The sequence below is a fragment of the Arachis ipaensis genome, chromosome B5 (assembly GCF_059453495.1).
Source record: "Arachis ipaensis isolate K30076 ecotype BB chromosome B5, ASM5945349v1, whole genome shotgun sequence".
Classification (NCBI taxonomy): Eukaryota; Viridiplantae; Streptophyta; class Magnoliopsida; order Fabales; family Fabaceae; genus Arachis; species Arachis ipaensis.
In genome coordinates this window covers 38128070-38146978 of record NC_142440.1, presented here as the reverse complement: position 1 = coordinate 38146978, position 18909 = coordinate 38128070, and the positions used below count along the sequence as shown (strand labels likewise).

Here is an 18909-nt window from a genome sequence, read left to right as displayed (position 1 = left end):
CCAAAAAAAAGAAATTTTTTTCTAAATAAATATTTTAATTATTTTATTTATTGAAATAGATATTTTAGATACTATTTACAATTTTAGGTCTCGTTACATGTAAACGAGGTATAAAAAATTTGAAATATTTCACATATCTCGTTTATAGTGTGTATTTATAATTATACTTTAAACGAGATATGTCTATTATCACAAAAAAATTTACAATTAAAATAATATTAATTTAATGTCTAAGTAAACTAATTTCTCTCTCCTAAAGAAGTGCATAGTTTCTCTCTCTAAGCAGTTAAAAGGGTTCCTTCTTCACTTTGCGTTATGCTATCCAGTAAACCACGACCTCCCTTTCTTTCTTCTTCCTATTCATCTTCTACCCTCAAATCCTTTCCCTTTTCTTTCCTATTCTTTTTCCTAAATATTATATAATTTAATTATACAATTTAAATCAATTTTAATCTTTTTAAACTAAAATTAGTGATTTGAAATTATTCATTTGAAATATTTAGAAAATAAAAGAAGATCAAAGATGAAAAGTTATTAAATTAGAAGAAAAGTGAGATTGATGAGGAGTTATTAAATTAAGAGAAGACCATGGATGAATAAAAAGTGGACACAATTTAATCAGTTATCTCTCTCATTTTTTTTCTGTAATTTAAACTGTTATCTCTCCCACTTTTTTTGTGTAATTTAAGCAGTTATCTTTTATATTTTTTCTGTTTTATTTACTCCTTCAACCTCACACTTCTTTTAATTTAATAACTTTTCATCTTTCATCTTCTCTTGCTTGTTAATTGTGGACACAATTACTGTCTTTCTTCTCATCATGAAACTTATAATTTTTTTTTCCAAATTTAAATCAAACTAATTTGATCTATTTTTCAAATGGGTTATTAAAAACTAATGTATTGGTCTCAAAAATAGACGGTTTTAAATCACTTTTATTAAAAAGAATTAAAATTGATATTATTGTATAAAAGTAAATTATATTAGAGAGGCCGTTTACAAAAGTTTTTAATTTTTAAAAATTATATTAATTTAAAACATAAAAATTAATTTAATATTATTTTAATAAAAATTTTTTTGGTGATAATATTATTTTAATCATAATATATATATATATATATATATATATATATATATATATATATATATATATATATTTCGTTTATACTGTAAACGAGATAATTTTGAATATATCTCAATGAGATATGTGTAATTTTTCAAATTTCAAATATACCGTTTGCAAAGGAGATATGTAACAAGATCTAAAATTATAAATAGTATTTAATATGAGAAGTGCTAGGGGACCAACAGATTTTGTTATTTGTAGCCATCAATTAGCCATCCTTAGTATTTTTAATAATGTGAAATTATATTTAATAGTGTGAAATTATTCACTTTCTTTTGTTAGTTAAGTGCTGGTCAGATTTTAATAAAAGAATTAACTAAATTAATTAGTGATGACAAACATTATTTTTGGATAAAATAAATAATTAGTGTTGATTATTAATAATTGTATGTTACTAATTATTTTACTAAATATTGCAGGCCAAAATTAAATCTAGCAGCCCAAATTGGAATGAAAATAAAATAACAAGGTTGGTGGGCTGGTAAATCAAGCGAAGCCCAAAAGGAACAAAACCAAAGAAATTAAACGGGTTGCCTATTAGATATCAGAACTAAGCCCAATTTGAATTCAGCAAATCCCTCCGTCTTGCTTCCAAAGCAATGTTCTCTTTCTCTGTCTAAGTCAAATCACAAAACTCAGAAAAAGTAAGAAAGAGAGCTTAGTTCCTAAGCTAGTCATGAAAGAAGAAAGAAAGAGAAAGACTAAGCTTGAAAGGCAGAAGTCTAATCAACCATTTCAAACCAAATCAAGCTTAGGTAAAGGTTAAAGGTAACCCATTTCCTTTTACATGCATCAGATCTTCTTCTCTTCATCTTCAACGTTCTGTCTATCCATTCTGAGTTATATGGAAAAGAGGATTTCTATTCTTCTCTGCTGTGCATCTACGGTTGAAAATATGTCTTGGGGACCAAGTTGTGTTTCAATGGTCAAGATCTGGGTTTACCATTAAAGAAATATATATATTTTTTTTGTGATAATGTGGCTTTCGGTCAAGATAGAAAAGTCAGAAGTAAAGTTTTCATTGTGAGGATAAATGAGAAAAAGTGAGTGTGTGGGTTGGTGAAGCACAGTGCTCAAGGAGTTGACCTAGGAAGAAGAACCCAACAATATGCAAGGAGATAAAAGAAGACTTTCTGCTCATTCAGAAACCAAGGAGAGAAAACCAGAGTTTAGCGAGTTGTGTTCTGTGAAGAGTTCCCTAAAGAAGTTCCTCTACTTGGATAATGTTTTCTTTCAAAGAAGCATTCGGCCAATACTGAAGAACCAAATCAGAGGTTTGCAAGTCTGGTTTATCACATAGCAAAGAGGCTGTTGATGAAGTCAATCTCCTTCATGTTTTACAGATTGTAAAGTATTTTTCAATGTTTATCTTTATGTAATTTCTTGAGTGAAAAGGCATATTGAGAGAGCTCAAGTAAAAACCATTAGTGGAAAAAGGTTGAGTGATACACTTGAGAGAAAAATCTAGAATTATTTTCAGATTTCTTTAGGTGTGTTTATGTCTTGTATCTTGTACTTGTGAGGTATCCCTTTCTTAGTTGGGTTAGCACTAAGAGTGAATAGTTAGGTATTAGCATAGCCAATGTCAAGTTAGGTTAGAACTTGAGTGTGAAAGGATTGTGTCGATCATGTGGAATTGGTGTATGTAATACTTTTAACTATAGTGAAAATTCCTCCATTGTTGTAGAGGAGACTGGATGTAGGTTGCATAGCACAAGGCAACCGAACCAAGATACATGCTGGTGTTAGCTTCTCTCTTCTCTGCAATGTTCTGTTTTCTGATATTCATGAGACAAAAATAAATTATCTCATAAATTTTCGCTGCTGAGTTCAAATAGAATAAGAATTCAAAGTTTGTTTTAAAGGGTCATTTCAGTAACTTAAAAGAAAGGCATAGATTCAACTCCCTTCTCTAAGCCTACCACAACCTTCACCTTATAGAAGCGGTATGAAATAAATTTGATATATTTTTTATATAAAATAATTTTTATTATATATAATTTATAAAAATATATATTTATAATTACGAGATACCTAAACACAACATATCTTGATTGAAGTATTCTACCATCTTAGCTAACCATTGTATTTATTATTATACCTATTGAATTTATAAATAGATCAATTAATAGATAGTTTCTATTAATCCACTAGTTAATACAAGACAAGACACAATTCCTTCTCATTCTACACGTCCTTTTTTCTGAAAAATGGTTCTTTTTGCTTTCCGGAAATTTCATTTTGTTTCTTTTTCCTAAAAAGGAAATTCTAACCAATCGGGAAGTATAGAAAATTACTACAAACTACAAAGTACTACAAAGCATGTTCATGCTGAGCCAAAGTATCTTCATTTCATTCCTCCAATTAACCGCTTTTCCATTTTTGCTGGGACTGAAAAAGAAATAGGGATCATCAATTCATGATAATGGGAACCCTCACCACCATAGACCCACTCTTCCTCCTTTGCTGCGGACAAAATAATCTTCCAATTCAACAACGATCTTCCAATCACCACCACGAATTCAAACCCTTCTTCACTTGCTTTTCCACCAATAACAACAACAACGCATTTTCTACCACTACCACCTTTTTCCACCCCCATAGGTTTCTTTCTCATGTGGTTGCTGCTTCTGAAATCGACACGCCTAACGTGCAATGCTCCCCTCATCAATGCTCTGATGATCTGCTTTTCACCAATATTTTCCCAATCAAGAGAACACAAATGGTTCTCAACTTAACCATCTAATATATGAAACAATGTTTTTTGAACACGAAAATATTTTTGATATGCATATTATGTGTTTTTGTTAATGTCTATGCGTGAGTATGTGCATGGTTTTCTAAGAAATTGTTGGGGAATATACTCGGAAGAGAAAAAAAGATTGATAATGGTAAACTTATGTTACAAAATTTCCCCCTTACTTGTAACTTAACATGCCTTATGTGGAATGTATCTCAGCATATTTTGGCGTTTGCCATTACGGGATTGTTGTCTTGATTGTAACGAAATCTTGCAGATGGAGGGAATGATTTTCGTGAGATTAGATCAGAGTAAGGATTTGAGGAATTGGGAGCTTACAGTGGGTTGCAATCTACCTGGAAAATGGACTCTTCATTGGGGAGTTTCCTATGTTGATGACATTGGGAGGTACTTAGTACATATTATTGTTGATTTCTCTTTATATTTACTATTTTCATTTTGAGTATTTTTTTGTTTCGGAAGTTGGTGAGGAAAATAAATAAATAAATAAATAACTAAATAGAAATCTCTTTTTCAAATCATTTCACACTGCTTATATTTTTTAAAGAGGAGTGCTAGGGGCCAGCAATTTTTGTGTTTTGTAACCATCAATTGGCCATCAATAGTCTTTTTAATGGTGTGAGATTACATCCAATGGTGGGAGATCACTCACTTTTCTCTTGATGGTTAAGTGCTGGCCACAAAACACAAAAATTGTTGGCCCTCTAGACTTTTCCTTACAATCATGAAAAAAGAAAATATGAAGACAAAACACAAAACAAATAAGCTCTAAGAACTCTCTTTCCTTTAAGTTTGAAACCATGCTGTTGTATGTTAATTGATAATGTTAGTGACCCTATAAAGTTCTTGATTCTTGCAGGGAGTGGGATAAACCTCCTTGTGATATGATACCGCCTGGATCTGTTACTATAAAGGTAGACAATGGCTTCATGGCCTGCCATGATCACTTATGCTGCGTGCTCATTATTCGCATGGCAAAAGTTTGAGTTGGAAAGTAAAAATTTCAGGACTATGCAATAGAGACACCCCTGAAAAAGTCATCAATATCTGCTGATGAAGGAGATACATTTTATGAAGTCAAGATTGATCTTAAGCCCGACAGCAAAATTTCCACAATTAATTTTGTTCTCAAGGTTTAGGTTTAACAATTACAAGTTGTATCTGTTTTGTTGTTAGTAGTAGATAACTTGATGGATCTTGGAATCCTTTTTGACTGAACATTGTTTTTCTTCCTTTCGCTGCTTCCGTTTGCTACTTTGGTTTTCTGAATTTGGTTGATTTAGGATGACGAAAATGGAGCTTGGCATCAATATAAGGGAAGAGATTTCAAAGTTCCTTTGGCCAAATACCTTAAGACACCTAAAAGGGGCTTTAGTTTATGGCCAGGTTTCTGAAATCATTGCATGTTGTGATTTTATTTACTTTGCTGATAAAGTGTATATTACCTTCTCATTTTAGTGCTCTGAGGGTATCAAATTAATCATTATCCTGTGATGCAGCTCCTGATTTGTAGTTTCATTACTTGTAGGAGGTTTGACAAAGATATGTAACATTCTCCTGAAGTCAATAACAACAGTTCGCAATGATCAAGATAAAAGCAGTGAGCTAATTAATCCAAAACAGGAAAATGGTCAACTAGAAGGTTTCTGTATAGAAGTGCCTATCACAAAGGAGATTGATTTCAATAACTCTGTTACTGTCTCTGTTAAAAAGTGTTATCAGTCTGAGACATTAAAAAATGTCCTATATTTAGAAACTGACCTACCTGGAGATATTGTACTTCACTGGGGACTTTGCAGGGGCAATTCAAGAAGGTGGGAAGTTCCACCTGGTCCTCATCCACCAGGAACAGTACCGTATAAAGACAAAGCTTTGAGATCTCAACTGCAGGTACAGTGCTGACAAGCTGTGAATTTTTCTTTCAATGTTTTAGAACATAGCCTTAAGCTATCAAAATAATTTGAATTCTGTTCTTCCGCTGGCGTGGTCCTCGCCATTCATGCATTCTATGAAGATATAGGCATGCTTAATACTTCCAATAGATTTTAAACTTGATTTTTGCACCATATGATTTTCTGTTGCAAGAGGTTGATTTTGTTTAAATTATATGCAGACTACTGACCGGATGCATTGTACTCTCTCTTTCATTTTACTACAATTTCTTTTTTAGACACTGATGTAAGTTTATATACCTTAATGGATACATGCATACTATTGAAGCAACATTGCATTCAAGAACTTTGTACTTGCTCTTGTTATTTTCTCTTATTATTTTTCTTTTAAAAACTTAAAAGTTGAGTTATATTTTGTTGATGGGGATATAGACATTATTGTTGTAGTTAAATGTTTTTCTTTCTTTTTCTCATTATACATCTATTTGGCCATCCTATTTTGCAGGCAGGAGACAGTACAAAAGGATCTTCACTACAAATCACTTTAGGCGAAGAGTTTTCAGGATTTGCTTTTGTTCTTAAGCAAAATGAAACTTGGTTCAAATGCATGGGAAATGACTTTTACGTCTCCCTCTTGGGTTCTAATAGCATCCATAAAGAGGACCAACCAGAAGGTGTGGAGAGGGAATTGACCAAGGGGACAAGTCAAGATGCTTCTTTCCTTTCATTTACTGATGGAATATTCGGCGAAATAAGGAATTTGGTGACAGATATTTCCTCTAATAAGAACAGAAAGATAAAATTGAAAGAGCCACAAGAAAGCATTCTTCAAGAAATAGAAAGACTTGCTGCTGAAGCCTATAATATGTTCAAAAGCTCGGTTTCAACTTTCTCAGATGTAACTTCTACACTAGAGCCTGAGGCCACTGTTGTGGAGCCTGAGGCCGCTGTTGTGGAACCTGAACCTGCTGTTGGATCAAGAATATCGACTCTAGTTCCAAAAGTATGTTCTGCAGAAGGTACGGGATATGAAATATTATGCCAAGGGTTTAACTGGGAATCTCATAAATCTGGAAGATGGTATATGGAGCTTAAGGATAAGGCTTCAGAGCTAGCATCACTTGGCTTTACTGTAGTTTGGTTACCGCCGTGCACTGAGTCTGTTTCACCTGAAGGATACATGCCAAGGGATTTATATAACTTAAATTCAAGGTACTATGTCAAAAGTAGTATAACCATTTAGTTGCTGGCATTAATCTTATTTTAGAACTTATAATAGAAGGACTAGTGTTATCCAAATTGCACTCCAAATATGACCATCATTCACTAAATTGAGTAGCAGACACTGTGGTTTTCATCTGTATATTTATATAATACATGAGGAAACAATTGAGTAGAATGGAATGGGGATCCATGCCTTCTGTTTTGATATTCAAAGATGGAATGGAGTAAAGTGACCACTACATTATTTAGAAATTAGTGTAGAAATGAATGGAATGCCTAGTTTTGTCATAAGAGAAGGAAAAAAAAATGAGGAATTCTACGCTTCTCCCCATTTTGGGGGAAGAAGAATAAAATAATATGACAGAAATGTTATAAAATTCATTTCATGCTTTTCCATTTCATAATTTCCACTATTATGTATTCAAAAGATGAAACTTTTAATTTTTTTTCCTTCTCAGTCCATTGATTTTCATCTCTTTCCACCAATCCAAACATAGTCTTACTCTTGAACTCAAAGGATAGATAACCAGCAAAACACATCAAGAAAAGGAATTGGTGCATGAGTTGTAACAACCTTTCTTTTTTAATAAATATCAGATACGGAAACATTGATGAACTGAAGGATTTGGTGAAAAAATTTCATGAACTTGGAATAAAAACTTTAGGAGATGCTGTTTTAAATCACCGTTGTGCTCATTATCAGAATCCTAACGGTGTTTGGAACTTATTTGGAGGGCGTCTCAACTGGGATGAACGTGCAATTGTTGCTGATGATCCTCATTTTCAGGTTTGTTAGTGAAAGTTCTGGATGTGTGTTTTGTATTTTATTCTCTCTAACTTCATATTAATTAGTAATAATCCTAAATCAGAATCAGATAAAGGGTTCTCTACTTTCTCTATAACACTTCTGGTGAATGTCCGGGTTGTATGATATTGTTATATTGCTGGGTGAATTTTGATACATAATTGATGTCATTCCTTGCCATACAGGGTAGGGGCAACAAGAGTAGTGGAGAGAATTTTGATGCTGCACCAAATATTGATCATTCACAGGAATTTGTGAGAAAGGATATTATAGAATGGTTATGCTGGTTGAGGTTGATATCTCATACCCCTTCTTTTTTCCTTTCTTAGTATTAACAGAAGTGCTGTCAGGGAAAATTTTCATACAGTTGCACAATCAAATTTTTTGGTAGATCATAGATTCTAGTCAAATTATGAGTCGTGTTTCCCTATTATCTTACCTTAGAAAGGTGGCAAGGCGTATGTAGGGCTAGAATCCGACGGAATCGCTTGGTAATATGTTAAAAATGAGCTATGTCTTGACTATCGACCAATAGCTATCTGTTGGCCTGGTACACACTTGATTAGGGCATGCTATTTACTCTCTGCTTTCCCAAAATGTCAGGGATAGATTTGAAATTTAGAAGTATTCGTAATGAATTCTTGTGTGCTTCTTTAATCTTTATGGTGTAATAGTCAACTGACCAATAGTCCGCCCATTTCTTCTTTTCCTTTGTTCCCTCTATTTTTGGGAAGAGAAGCACAGTGGAGTCTTTATACTAAGCAGTATTTCTAAATCGATGAATACATGTTGCTGAATTGCTGCTTATCCCAAATGGACAACCTATTAAGCCCGATTTGTAACTGTCCCAGTACATGTAAGACCGGGATTTTAAGGCATAGAGACGGAGAAACCTTGTCTCCACTGTCCCCATATTCTGGGTGGACTGCAAATATAGAGAAAAACGGATTTGGATCTTCTAAATTTTAAATTTCACTTTACAGGGTAAAGTGTGATCTCTCACTCTTGAATAGTTTCTCTCTCATATTTTCTCTTGGTCCTACCTATGAAATAAATGGTAAGAGATCACATTTTACCCTCTAAAGTGAAAATTCAAAATTTAGAGGATCCAAATTCGAGAAGAACTATCTTGGGACATAAATAGGTTTATTATTTTTTGTTTTGGGATAGTATCAAAATTCAAAACACAGCCTTACAAATACGTATCTCCAATCTTTCTTTTGAGGAAGCTAAACTGAATAGCATCACAGATTTAGATGCTCGGAAGGATTCTCTTTCTCATAAAAATCAGATATCTGAGATCATTTATACTTTGTTTATTAGTGGCCCTAAGTAGTCCTACTCCTGTGTCCTGTAAAGTTCCATTTAAAATTATGTTTTTCTATTATGATTGTTATTTTGGTTTGGATAGAGCACACCAGTTTCTTATATTTTGTGACTTTCAGAAAAGAAGTTGGATATGATGGATGGAGGCTTGACTTTGCCAGAGGATTTTGGGGTGGCTATGTAAAGGACTACATTCAGGCAAGTGACCCTTATTTTGCTGTAGGAGAGTTTTGGGATTCCCTGAGTTACACAGATGGTGAATTGGATCATAATCAAGATGCTCATAGGCAGAGGATAGTTGATTGGATCAATGCTACCAATGGCACTGCTGGTGCATTTGATGTTACAACCAAAGGGATTCTTCACTCTGTAAACACTTACTCAGGCATTTCTTATTTTAACAGCGTCTGTTCAATTTTTTATTTTTATTTTTTGTGTTTTCCATTCCATTTGCCCCTTTTGCATGTTTTAAGACCTGACATATTTCAATTGTTTACTTACCTCAAGTTTTGCCTATTTTTTGAAAGGGTGAAAAAATGTGCTTTTGACATTTTTCTAGCATATGCATGCTGTTAACATTTGTTTTGTCTGACAAAACCTTGAGAATTGGCGCCTCTTATTTTTTCCTGGAGAAATTGATCTTTATAGAAAAGACGATCAACCGTAATGTCTAACAAGCTAGTCCCTTTGCTATATCATCAAAAGGATTTTAGGACATAGATGGATCTATTTCTAGGTAGTTCAAATTGGCCTCTATCAAAAACAAAATCAAGACAAATTCCAGCAAAAAGCTGACAAGGGCTTAACTTGTCCTACCTTGTATTTTATATGTATTTTTAAGTTTTGATTTGATGGACCAATTAGTGAGGGGTTAAGCTCAATTGAATCATTTGATAAGTCTTGCACACAATGGAAGTTATGCTCCAAGGGTGTGCTCAACTCCTTAGTTTTGTACTTTACTTTCTCGTGCACTTTAATCCTTAATCTTATTTTTGAAATTTGTCTCCATTTAGGCATTTGAAAGATGTGAATACTGGCGATTGTCTGATAGTGGTGGAAATCCACCAGGAGTTATGGGGTGGTGGCCATCTCATGCTGTTACCTTTATTGAAAATCATGACACTGGTTCCACCCAGGTTTGAACTTACACCTTGGCAAAATTCAAAACTTATTGTTAAATCATTTTGCTTGGAATTTCTTAAGACTTTTGGTGTAGATCTGCATAATTGCATGCAAATATTTAGTTGAATAGTAGTCTAATCAAACCTTGTAACATTTTGAGTTTAGTTTTGATGATCAAACGTTATTTTGAATAATCATTCAAGTACTAGGAGTAAAAGGTAATTACTTTTGCGAATATGGTAATAGTTGAATGGATATTTGTGTAAAAGTTTCTCTTACGGGTTTAATTTGTGTGGACTTCAATGTATTAAAGTTTTACCTAGACCACCAAATTATATACTACCACATCATCACAGTAACCATCTTCCACACCCTCACTCTTTGACTGCTCTTCCATAGGGATGGATTTTATTGATTATACCTGGATATCTTAGGTTTTTTTACACAATCTATATAACTATCCATGAGTTCATCATCAAAATTCTCTAGAAAATATTAGTTGATAAGATTGAAGCTTTTGTTAATTGTTTTGCTATTTGTAAGTGAATTTCGGATAACTCTTTTGGAATTGTTAATACAATGAAGCCAAATTTCGAATAATAGGCATTTTAGTATTGAGATATCATACTGTAGTTATGATGCTTGCAGGAACCCTTATCATTTTGGTATGGTTTGGTAATGATAAAAGTATTAACTCTCTTTTATCAACATCAAGTAAAATATCTTTAATATGTTCTCCTGAAGGGTCATTGGAGATTTCCGAGTGGAAAAGAAATGGAGGGATATGCTTACATTCTTACTCACCCTGGAACTCCATCAGTGTTCTTGGACCACATTTTCTCTCACAATAAAACAGAAGTAGCAACACTTATATCTATCAGGACTAGGAACAAGATCCACTGCAGGAGTGTGGTAAGTATAAGAATATATCCATGTTTGAATACTGGTAATGTATAGTTTTATACTCAATATTTTTGGGAATGAATAGGAAACTTTCCAATATTTTTTGGGAATGTGTGTGATGTTATGCATTTTTGGTATGCATCCTTTTTTCGTTAATAGTTGTTTTTATAATCTTTCTGGTTGTTGCTCTCTATAGTGCTTGGAAGATATAGTATAGAGTTTAATTGAAATCCTCTATGAATTTATAGTAACATCCAATCAAGTGTTGTTATATACACAAAATTAGTTAACTTTACCCCAATTGTCTATAAACTATTTTTTGTTTATGTAACAATACCTAGTTGAATGCCTATGTAATATTGAACATTGATAATGGTTAGAAAATATAAACTCTCTCTTGTGTATGTGCATGCACGTAGAAACAAATATCATGCATGCTTACAAGTTCATGACTCTCTTAATCAAACATTGAGGGTATTATTTAGTTGTGAATTAATATGATGTTATGCACAAATACTGAAGATTTGATATTGTTGGAAAACTGACCTTAATCTTTGCATATGCTTTAAGGTTCAGATTGTTAAGGCAGAATGGGATGTTTATGCATCTATCATTGATGAAAAAATTGCCATGAAGATTGGACCTGGCCACTTTGAACCCCCTGCTGGCTCCCAAAACTGGTCCTTCGCTATTGAGGGAAGAGACTATAAGATTTGGGAGGCAAAATAACTTATTTCATCATTACTCATTAGTATATAAAAAGGTATATAGTATGTTTATGAACAAGAAGTAAGCTTATGTACTCGAGGATAATATGCTGTAAAATTCGGATATGGTAGGCTCCAATATTAGAGTGAGTTTTATCACGCTATTAGTCACAGCCATCTAAGCAACACAATCAAGAAGGTTGCGTAAAAAGGTCCATTACTTCCAAAGGCAAGATTGGCAAGCTTATTTGGAACTTGCTGAATGTGAATGTGTTTGGGGGCAAAAAAAAAAAAAAAGTCAAGAAATGAGTTGTATACATGCTATATTTTCCATAGTAGGATATTCAGGTTCTTAATGTATAACAGTATAAAAGGTCATTTTAGTATAATTATATTTCGGTGATCATGTTGATTTTTTTTTGTCTTTGAAAGAAGCTAGAACACAAGGGCCGAGAAAAAAAAAACACAAAACACAAAACAAGAATTAAGTAGGCACTACTAAATCCCTACTGAGAACGTTTCGCAACTGTTGCCAAGGCTCTAACCACTCCACCAAATCAATCCCATCCTAAGCCCCTCTATTAGTTAGCAGGTCAGCAGCTGAATTTGCTTCCCTTCTCACCAGACTAAAATGAACTTTCCAATTCAAAGCCAATAACTTTTTAATTTTCAACATTAGATCACCATCAGTGTTATAGTTGGCCAATCAGAATCAAATTGAAGTCTTAGATAAACCTCTATTGAGTCAGTTTCGATTATGACTTATTTGAACTCACACTCCTAAGCAAGAACCAAATTCCTCCATAGAGCAAAAAGTTCACACCTGAAAATTTCCTAATTAGGGAGATATCCTGAGCAACCTTTTCTCCAAGTTCCATTTTTATTCTGAAGAAGACAACCAAATTCCGCAAGATTTTACTCATGGTAAATGCTGGCATAGTGGCATCACAATTTATTTTGACCATATCGTTTGGAGGAGGAGACCAAATCACACTATCATCAAGTTCATGAAGGAGGTGGTTTGAGCGGCTGAAAATTTTCAACTCCTGAGCAGGCCTCCTGCCAGAAAAGGCAACTTTATGATCAGACCATTCCTCTTCGGGATTAAAAATTTACTAATTTCTATGACGCCAAATCTATCGTATACCTGTGAAGAAAGTGAAATCAGCTTGCACCATCCGGCATCGAAAAATATCCAAGGGGTTCACTAAACCAGCCATAGAGCTGCCGATGCCAAACAAGGACACACCCAGAATGGACCACACGTTTCGAGCTCGATAACACTCAAAAAGCAATGGTAAGCTGATTCTTTTGACCATTGCAGCGAGGGTAGAGATCCGACATCGCTATCCCGCACCGAAATCGAAAAGCTGCTGTGGGCAAGGCTTCTTGGATGCAGAGCCAAACAAGAACCTTCAATTTTTCTGGAATTTTTGAGCGCCACAACCAGTTTCAATTGATGTGGGTATCCCAATGGTATTCCTTTGCAAGGGCCAAATATATCCCTCTTTTGTTGAGTAGGTTTTGGTAGAGGATGAAGACCACCACCATCCAGGGTTACCACCAATGTGAGGAGTTGAATAAATACCCATAGTAGTCCCTGAAATTCGCGCAAATACTCAATGTAATCCTCAAGATCCCGATTTTTTCATTGTAACTCTCCAGATAGAGCTCCGAGCACTCAAAGTGGTTCCTGGACATATTTTTGGTGATGAGTCATCACCAGAACGCTGACGTGAACTGGCTCATTTTCAATTTATACCCACATTGATCCTTCGCAGTTGGTGTTATTGTACAAAGCCCCAGTCATGCACCCTTGGCTCTCCCTCTTCCTCGCGTTCTTTATCGTATTCTTCAGGCTCCCAATTCTCTTCCTCTACGCTCTCCAAACCTACATCCACCCCGATGCCCAACCCTCCACCTCCAACGACCTTCGTGCTGCCATTCGCCACCCTAGCATCCGTATTCTAGTTTTAAGTGATACTGGTGTAGATTGGCAAGTTGCCAGGTTCCTTTCTATATCTTTTCCCAACTTATATTTGCTGCTTAAATTTCCATCATGTTTGTTAGGAGTCACTAAATGTTTCATGTTTAACTGGGCAGGTTGAATGGCTTAGATAATCATTGATAGCTATTGAAGAGCTACATCTTATTGAAAACAATATAAGCAGAGTACTAGTACATTTTGTTTTTGGTTCATTATTCTCGTTAAACTATGGAGAGCAGTTGAATAAACATTAGAAATTGAACCATTTGATCACACTGCAAGATTTCTCTAAAAGGTAAAAACTATGTACCGAATATTTTTTCAACATGTCTCTCATGTCTGATTGAGTTATTGTGTCTTTTGCTTCTTGTAAATACATTTTTTTTTTTAGTGTATACTCTTCTGGAACTGCTTTCTTTACATCACATGGATGTAGTCAGATTATGAAATCATAATTTACCATAACCCCAAGACTGACCCTTGAGGCTGAAATTTATTTATAAACAAAAAATTTACCATCACATGGATGTAGTTTGATTGAGTTATTGTGCATTTGATCCTTTTTTGAAATAAATAAATAAATTGAAAAATCCTAAACTACAGTTTGGTAAATTTATTAACTTGATATAGGGATATGTAGGTATCACTTTGAAGTGTGTTGGAGTATCCATGGGTGAGAAGCAACCGTTGACAAAGAAGCTGCCAGTAACAACTACAGTTAAAAATCTATTCTTTTATTAATGTAATGTTCACCCTGTTTAGACCTAACACAGTTTTTCTAATTAACTTGTTTTTCTCAGGTTGGTAAGTTGAAATTTATGTGAGGGCTTTTTTAAACTGAAGTCATTGGAGATATAGTTATTTCTTCAAGAAGAGGTTTGTTTTCATTGAAAAAAAAAGAAATAGCACGTGTGTTCAAATCACGAATGCCTGATTCAGTTATCGGCGACTTAATCTTGAAAAATCATTTCATTTTCCCTTGATAGAAAGATCAGATATTGAAGAGGTTCTTTTGTGCTGAAATTTCTACCCCATTCTGATTAGCTGCAACTAATTTTAAAAGTTGGCTTGCAAATGAATGTATTTTGAAGTGGTAGACTGATTGAGTGTGGTTATAGGCCAACATTAGATGTGTCATGTGTGTTTGAGGCCCTGCTGAATTGGATTTTCTTTACCCTTTCATGCCACAAATATTTTCTGATTCCATTGCAAACAGATTTGGATCTTGCACGCCAAAAAAGAATAATGGCATTATTTGGAAAATGAGCTCAAATCTATTATAAATATGTTGTTTATGGAACATTTATTTTTACAATGCAGCTTCGGATTAGTCCCTCAAAAAGTATTGTTGTTTCTGTTTAGTTCTTGGATTAGTTGGCATGGAATATAGGATAAATAGAAGGGTTAAATGGAAAATTTGTGATATCTTAAGGGACTCTGCTTTATGCTTGCAGATCCCACCGAAATTTGGATTTAACCACATATGCTGCTAAAGAGCTTCTAAAGTTAGATAGAGAGCGATGAACAAGAAGAGATGAAGTTTACAAAAATTTGGGGTTTTAGGGTTAGATATAAAGGGAGGGACCAACGTGGGTACAAATTGGAAATTGGCCAGCTCAGATAGCCGTTGGACCCCTCCAACGTGGCAAACAGAGGCCACGTCAGTGCTCCGGTGATGACTCATCACCAGAAATATATCCAGGGACCACTTTGAGTGCTCGGAGCTCTATCTGGACGACTACAATGGGAAATCGGGATCTTGAGGATTACATTGAGTATTTGCGCGACTCTCAGGGACGACTATGGGTATTTACTCGTGAGGAGTTATACCAAGAATGAAATTTTTAATATCCAAGGAAAGAGGAGTGGCCAACGAATCCAAGTGCCAAACAAAATTAAAACAAATATCTTCTAGGTTCTGAAATGTGGACATAAAAGAGAAATTTTCCAATATACCTAAGAAGACTCCAAGTATGATGCCAAACTGATTGATGAAGGGAGTCTATACACCAAGAAAAATCATCCTTCAAAAATTAAGCGCCAAAGCAATACCATGTCAACAGTTAGAAGCGTTTGTGGAAATCTTAAAATCCAAGCTATAACAACGCTCTATGTATTTTTTTGACATGTGTTTAACCCATAATTTATCCTTATAAGAAAGAATTTGCCAGACCAGCTTACCTAACAAAGCCAAATTCACACAGTGAGCATCTCTAAAACCAAGGCCACCATATTTCTTGGGAGCAATAAGAGTTTTCCATTTAACTAAAGGAAGTCTCTTACCATTGCTCTGACCCTTTTACAAGAATTGTCGGAATTAATTTTCTCGCAAGCATAAGAAGGGAAGAGGGATACTTGCATCTGGGAAGTGGGAATAAAAGCACTAACTGATTTAATTAAACAAATCCTACCAGCTTTATTTAAAAGTCGACCCTTCTAACTAGAAAGTCTACTTCGAATTTTTTAATAACATCATGTGCCCCTCTTTTAGAGACACGAGAATGATTAAGATCTACTCCAAGATACTTTTTCAAATTCTGAGTAAATTTGATGCTAGAGATATCAGTAAATATGCTTCTAAACAGATGAGACATTCTTTGAACATAGAACCTTTGATTTGTGAAAATTAACCTTCATATTGAAAGCCTTGCAGAAAGTGTTAAGAACATCCATAATCAATGCAACTTGGGACTTTGTGGCCTTGCAAAAAAAGAGGTCATCAGCAAACATAAGGTGAGAAATAGTCTGGCTCCCTCGAGAAACAATTATCGGAGACCAAATTCTATTTGAAACTTTATGAGCAATCAAGTAAGCTAACCGCTCTATGCAAAGCAGAAAGAGGTAAGGGGACATGGGATCTCATTGCCTTAAACCACGCTTAGGGCAAAAACTAGGAAGTCTACTGCCATTCTAAAGAAGAGAGAGAAATGACAAGCAAACACAGTTCATAATAAGTCTGGCAGTGCTTTGAGGGAAACCAAAACTGCTTAGAGAATGCTCAAGAAACAGCCAATCTATTATGTCATAAGCTTTTTCTAAATCAATCTTAAAAGCCAAAGCACCTTTCTTGGATTTGGTTCTCTTCATAAAATGCAAAATTTTTTGTGCAATGATGATATTGTCTGTAGTTCCTCTCCCAAGTATAAAGTCCCCTTGTAAAAGGCCTATCATCTCCTCAAGATACCGACGAAATCTATTAACAATCACCTTTATGATAATCTTATAGACCAGATTACACAAACTGATAGGCTGAAAGTCCCTCGTGGTTAGCATTCTCAGTCTTGGGAATAAGAAAAATCAGTGTCTTAAACACATATCGATCAATAAATTCTCCGGAGAAGGCTCTCTGGACAATATACCAAATATAGTGAGCAATAAAATCCCAATATTCTTTAAAAAGGAAAGCTTGGAATCCATTAGGTTCAGGAGCTTTATAAGAATTCATTCCCATCACAACATTCTTCACATCGACAAGGGAAACGGGCTCAGTTAGCCGATTGCAAGCATTAGAGCTCAACTGAGGGAGAGGAATGTCCCCCAGAGCATCAATATCAACTTGTTCTTAAGAATAAAAAAGACCTTGAAAGAACTTAATTGCTTTGGCTTTGACTATATCATTCTCAATGATCCAAGTTCCATCATCCAAAAAAATACATTGATCCTATTCTGTTTCTCCTTATAAGTGTTTGCAAATAGAAAAATTTGTGTTTTTATCATCGAATTTTATCCACTGCACCCTAGATTTCTGGTACCAAAGAATCTCTTCTTGAAGAAGAACTCTATTATATTCCTCATTCAAACTTATTTCCTCTTTCTAGAATACTGAAGAGGATGAATTCTTTAACAGAGACTAAACATGCTTAATCTTCTCTTCCAATTTCTTCTTTCTGACGAAAATATTGCCAAAAATCTCCTTATTGAACTTGGTCGCCCCTGCTGAACCTTCCAAAGGCTAGAGGTCACCAACAGAGAGCCTTTCTGTAACAACCAACCATACAGAGTCTTACGCTTAAGTCATAAAACTGAGGTGGCAAGGTATTACAACCTCTAAAAATAAAATTTAGTATACGTAGTAGTGTGAAAAATGTTTATAACTAGGAGCCTTTGAAGAAAAAGGTGTAAAACAAAATCGAAAATTGCCACACTCCAATTGATAACATAACGTAATAGATAAAGGATAAGCTAACGCGAGAATATATACATGAGAATACCAAAAACACGAATATCAAAACTTAAGATCCGGTTGCAAAGATAACCGGTTCGAGCATATAAGTATATACATATATGTAAAGTAAGGAACCCAAAAGAAACCCGTAAGACGAATTACAAAACTTGTTCTCCAAGATATCCTCTAAGAGGAGTCAACACAGTATGTATTATTTAGTGGAGATAATAAGTATCTAAGCAAAAACAGAAAACCAAAAATAAAGTCCCGAGAACCAAGGATCTTCGCTAATCCAGAAGTCTCCAGCATACCTCAGCGAGAAGCCTCACGACTTGCATCTGAAAACCACAAAAATCCGCATGGGTGAGAATCGGAGGTTCTTAGTATGGTAACAGTGCCCATATATATCTAACATGTAATATCCTGGAAAAACCGAAGGTAATCCTAGAACTTCCAACAGATAAATCAAAGCTTATAAACAGACTAAACCATAAATGGCAACTGACTAAAGATCTTCAGTCTAACTAATACTTCCCTTTCCAAGTCCCTCAGACCTCCCAACCGCCAATAGTAATATAATATCGCAAGCACAATTATATCAGACAAAGAAATATACAAATAGGAAACAGATACGACATTTAGACAATTAGCAAGTAATATGCAATCAATTAGGCAATTCCAAACAATTCACATAATATGCACATGTATGCTTGTCCTAATGGTTGATGAATCTCATTTGTCGGTTATAAAGCCAACCCAACAAGTCCTAGTAGCTAACCTTTGGACTGTCCCTCTGTCGTGCATCCCCAACTTGAGTTATACTCAACATAAATCATAATTCATATCCAACACCCTCACTGGTGTATATTCACGGGGGCGAGCTCATCCGGA

The 18909-nt window shown here is 34.7% G+C and overlaps 1 protein-coding gene and 1 long non-coding RNA gene across 4 annotated transcripts; one reads left to right on the top strand and one right to left on the bottom strand.

Annotated features, from left to right (window-relative positions):
- The first annotated feature begins 3472 nt into the window (after window positions 1-3472).
- Window positions 3473-12269, top strand: LOC107640526 (alpha-amylase 3, chloroplastic-like). 2 transcript variants are annotated; one of them, XM_021123603.2, is made up of 13 exons: window positions 3473-3851; window positions 4144-4274; window positions 4747-4801; window positions 4895-5020; window positions 5171-5273; window positions 5416-5777; window positions 6285-6991; window positions 7601-7790; window positions 7994-8100; window positions 9254-9503; window positions 10148-10270; window positions 11001-11168; window positions 11736-12269. In XM_021123603.2, exons 1-13 carry the CDS (start codon window positions 3546-3548, stop codon window positions 11886-11888), a joined length of 2781 nt encoding a protein of 926 aa, XP_020979262.2. In that variant the 5' UTR covers window positions 3473-3545; the 3' UTR covers window positions 11889-12269. The 2 variants fall into 2 exon arrangements, with proteins under 2 accessions (XP_020979262.2, XP_020979261.2); XM_021123602.2 differs by having other exon boundaries at window positions 11730-12269.
- Window positions 6334-13500, bottom strand: LOC110271914 (uncharacterized). Of its 2 annotated transcripts, XR_015883787.1 has the most exons (4): window positions 13014-13500; window positions 12690-12925; window positions 11706-11847; window positions 6334-6948 (listed from the first exon to the last, which is right to left on the bottom strand). It is a non-coding gene; the product is annotated as an uncharacterized LOC110271914 (long non-coding RNA). The 2 variants fall into 2 exon arrangements; XR_002362773.2 differs by having other exon boundaries at window positions 11706-12925.
- Between the last annotated feature and the right edge of the window lie 5409 nt (window positions 13501-18909).

Bases quoted from the DNA above. Each gene is read 5' to 3' on its own strand.
- LOC107640526 (XM_021123602.2), top strand. From the start codon at position 3,546: ATGATAATGGGAACCCTCACCACCATAGACCCACTCTTCCTCCTTTGC. The intron at 5,274-5,415 runs GTTTCTGAAATC...CATTACTTGTAG, and splicing joins GGGCTTTAGTTTATGGCCAG to GAGGTTTGACAAAGATATGT. The intron at 10,271-11,000 runs GTTTGAACTTAC...GTTCTCCTGAAG, and splicing joins ATGACACTGGTTCCACCCAG to GGTCATTGGAGATTTCCGAG.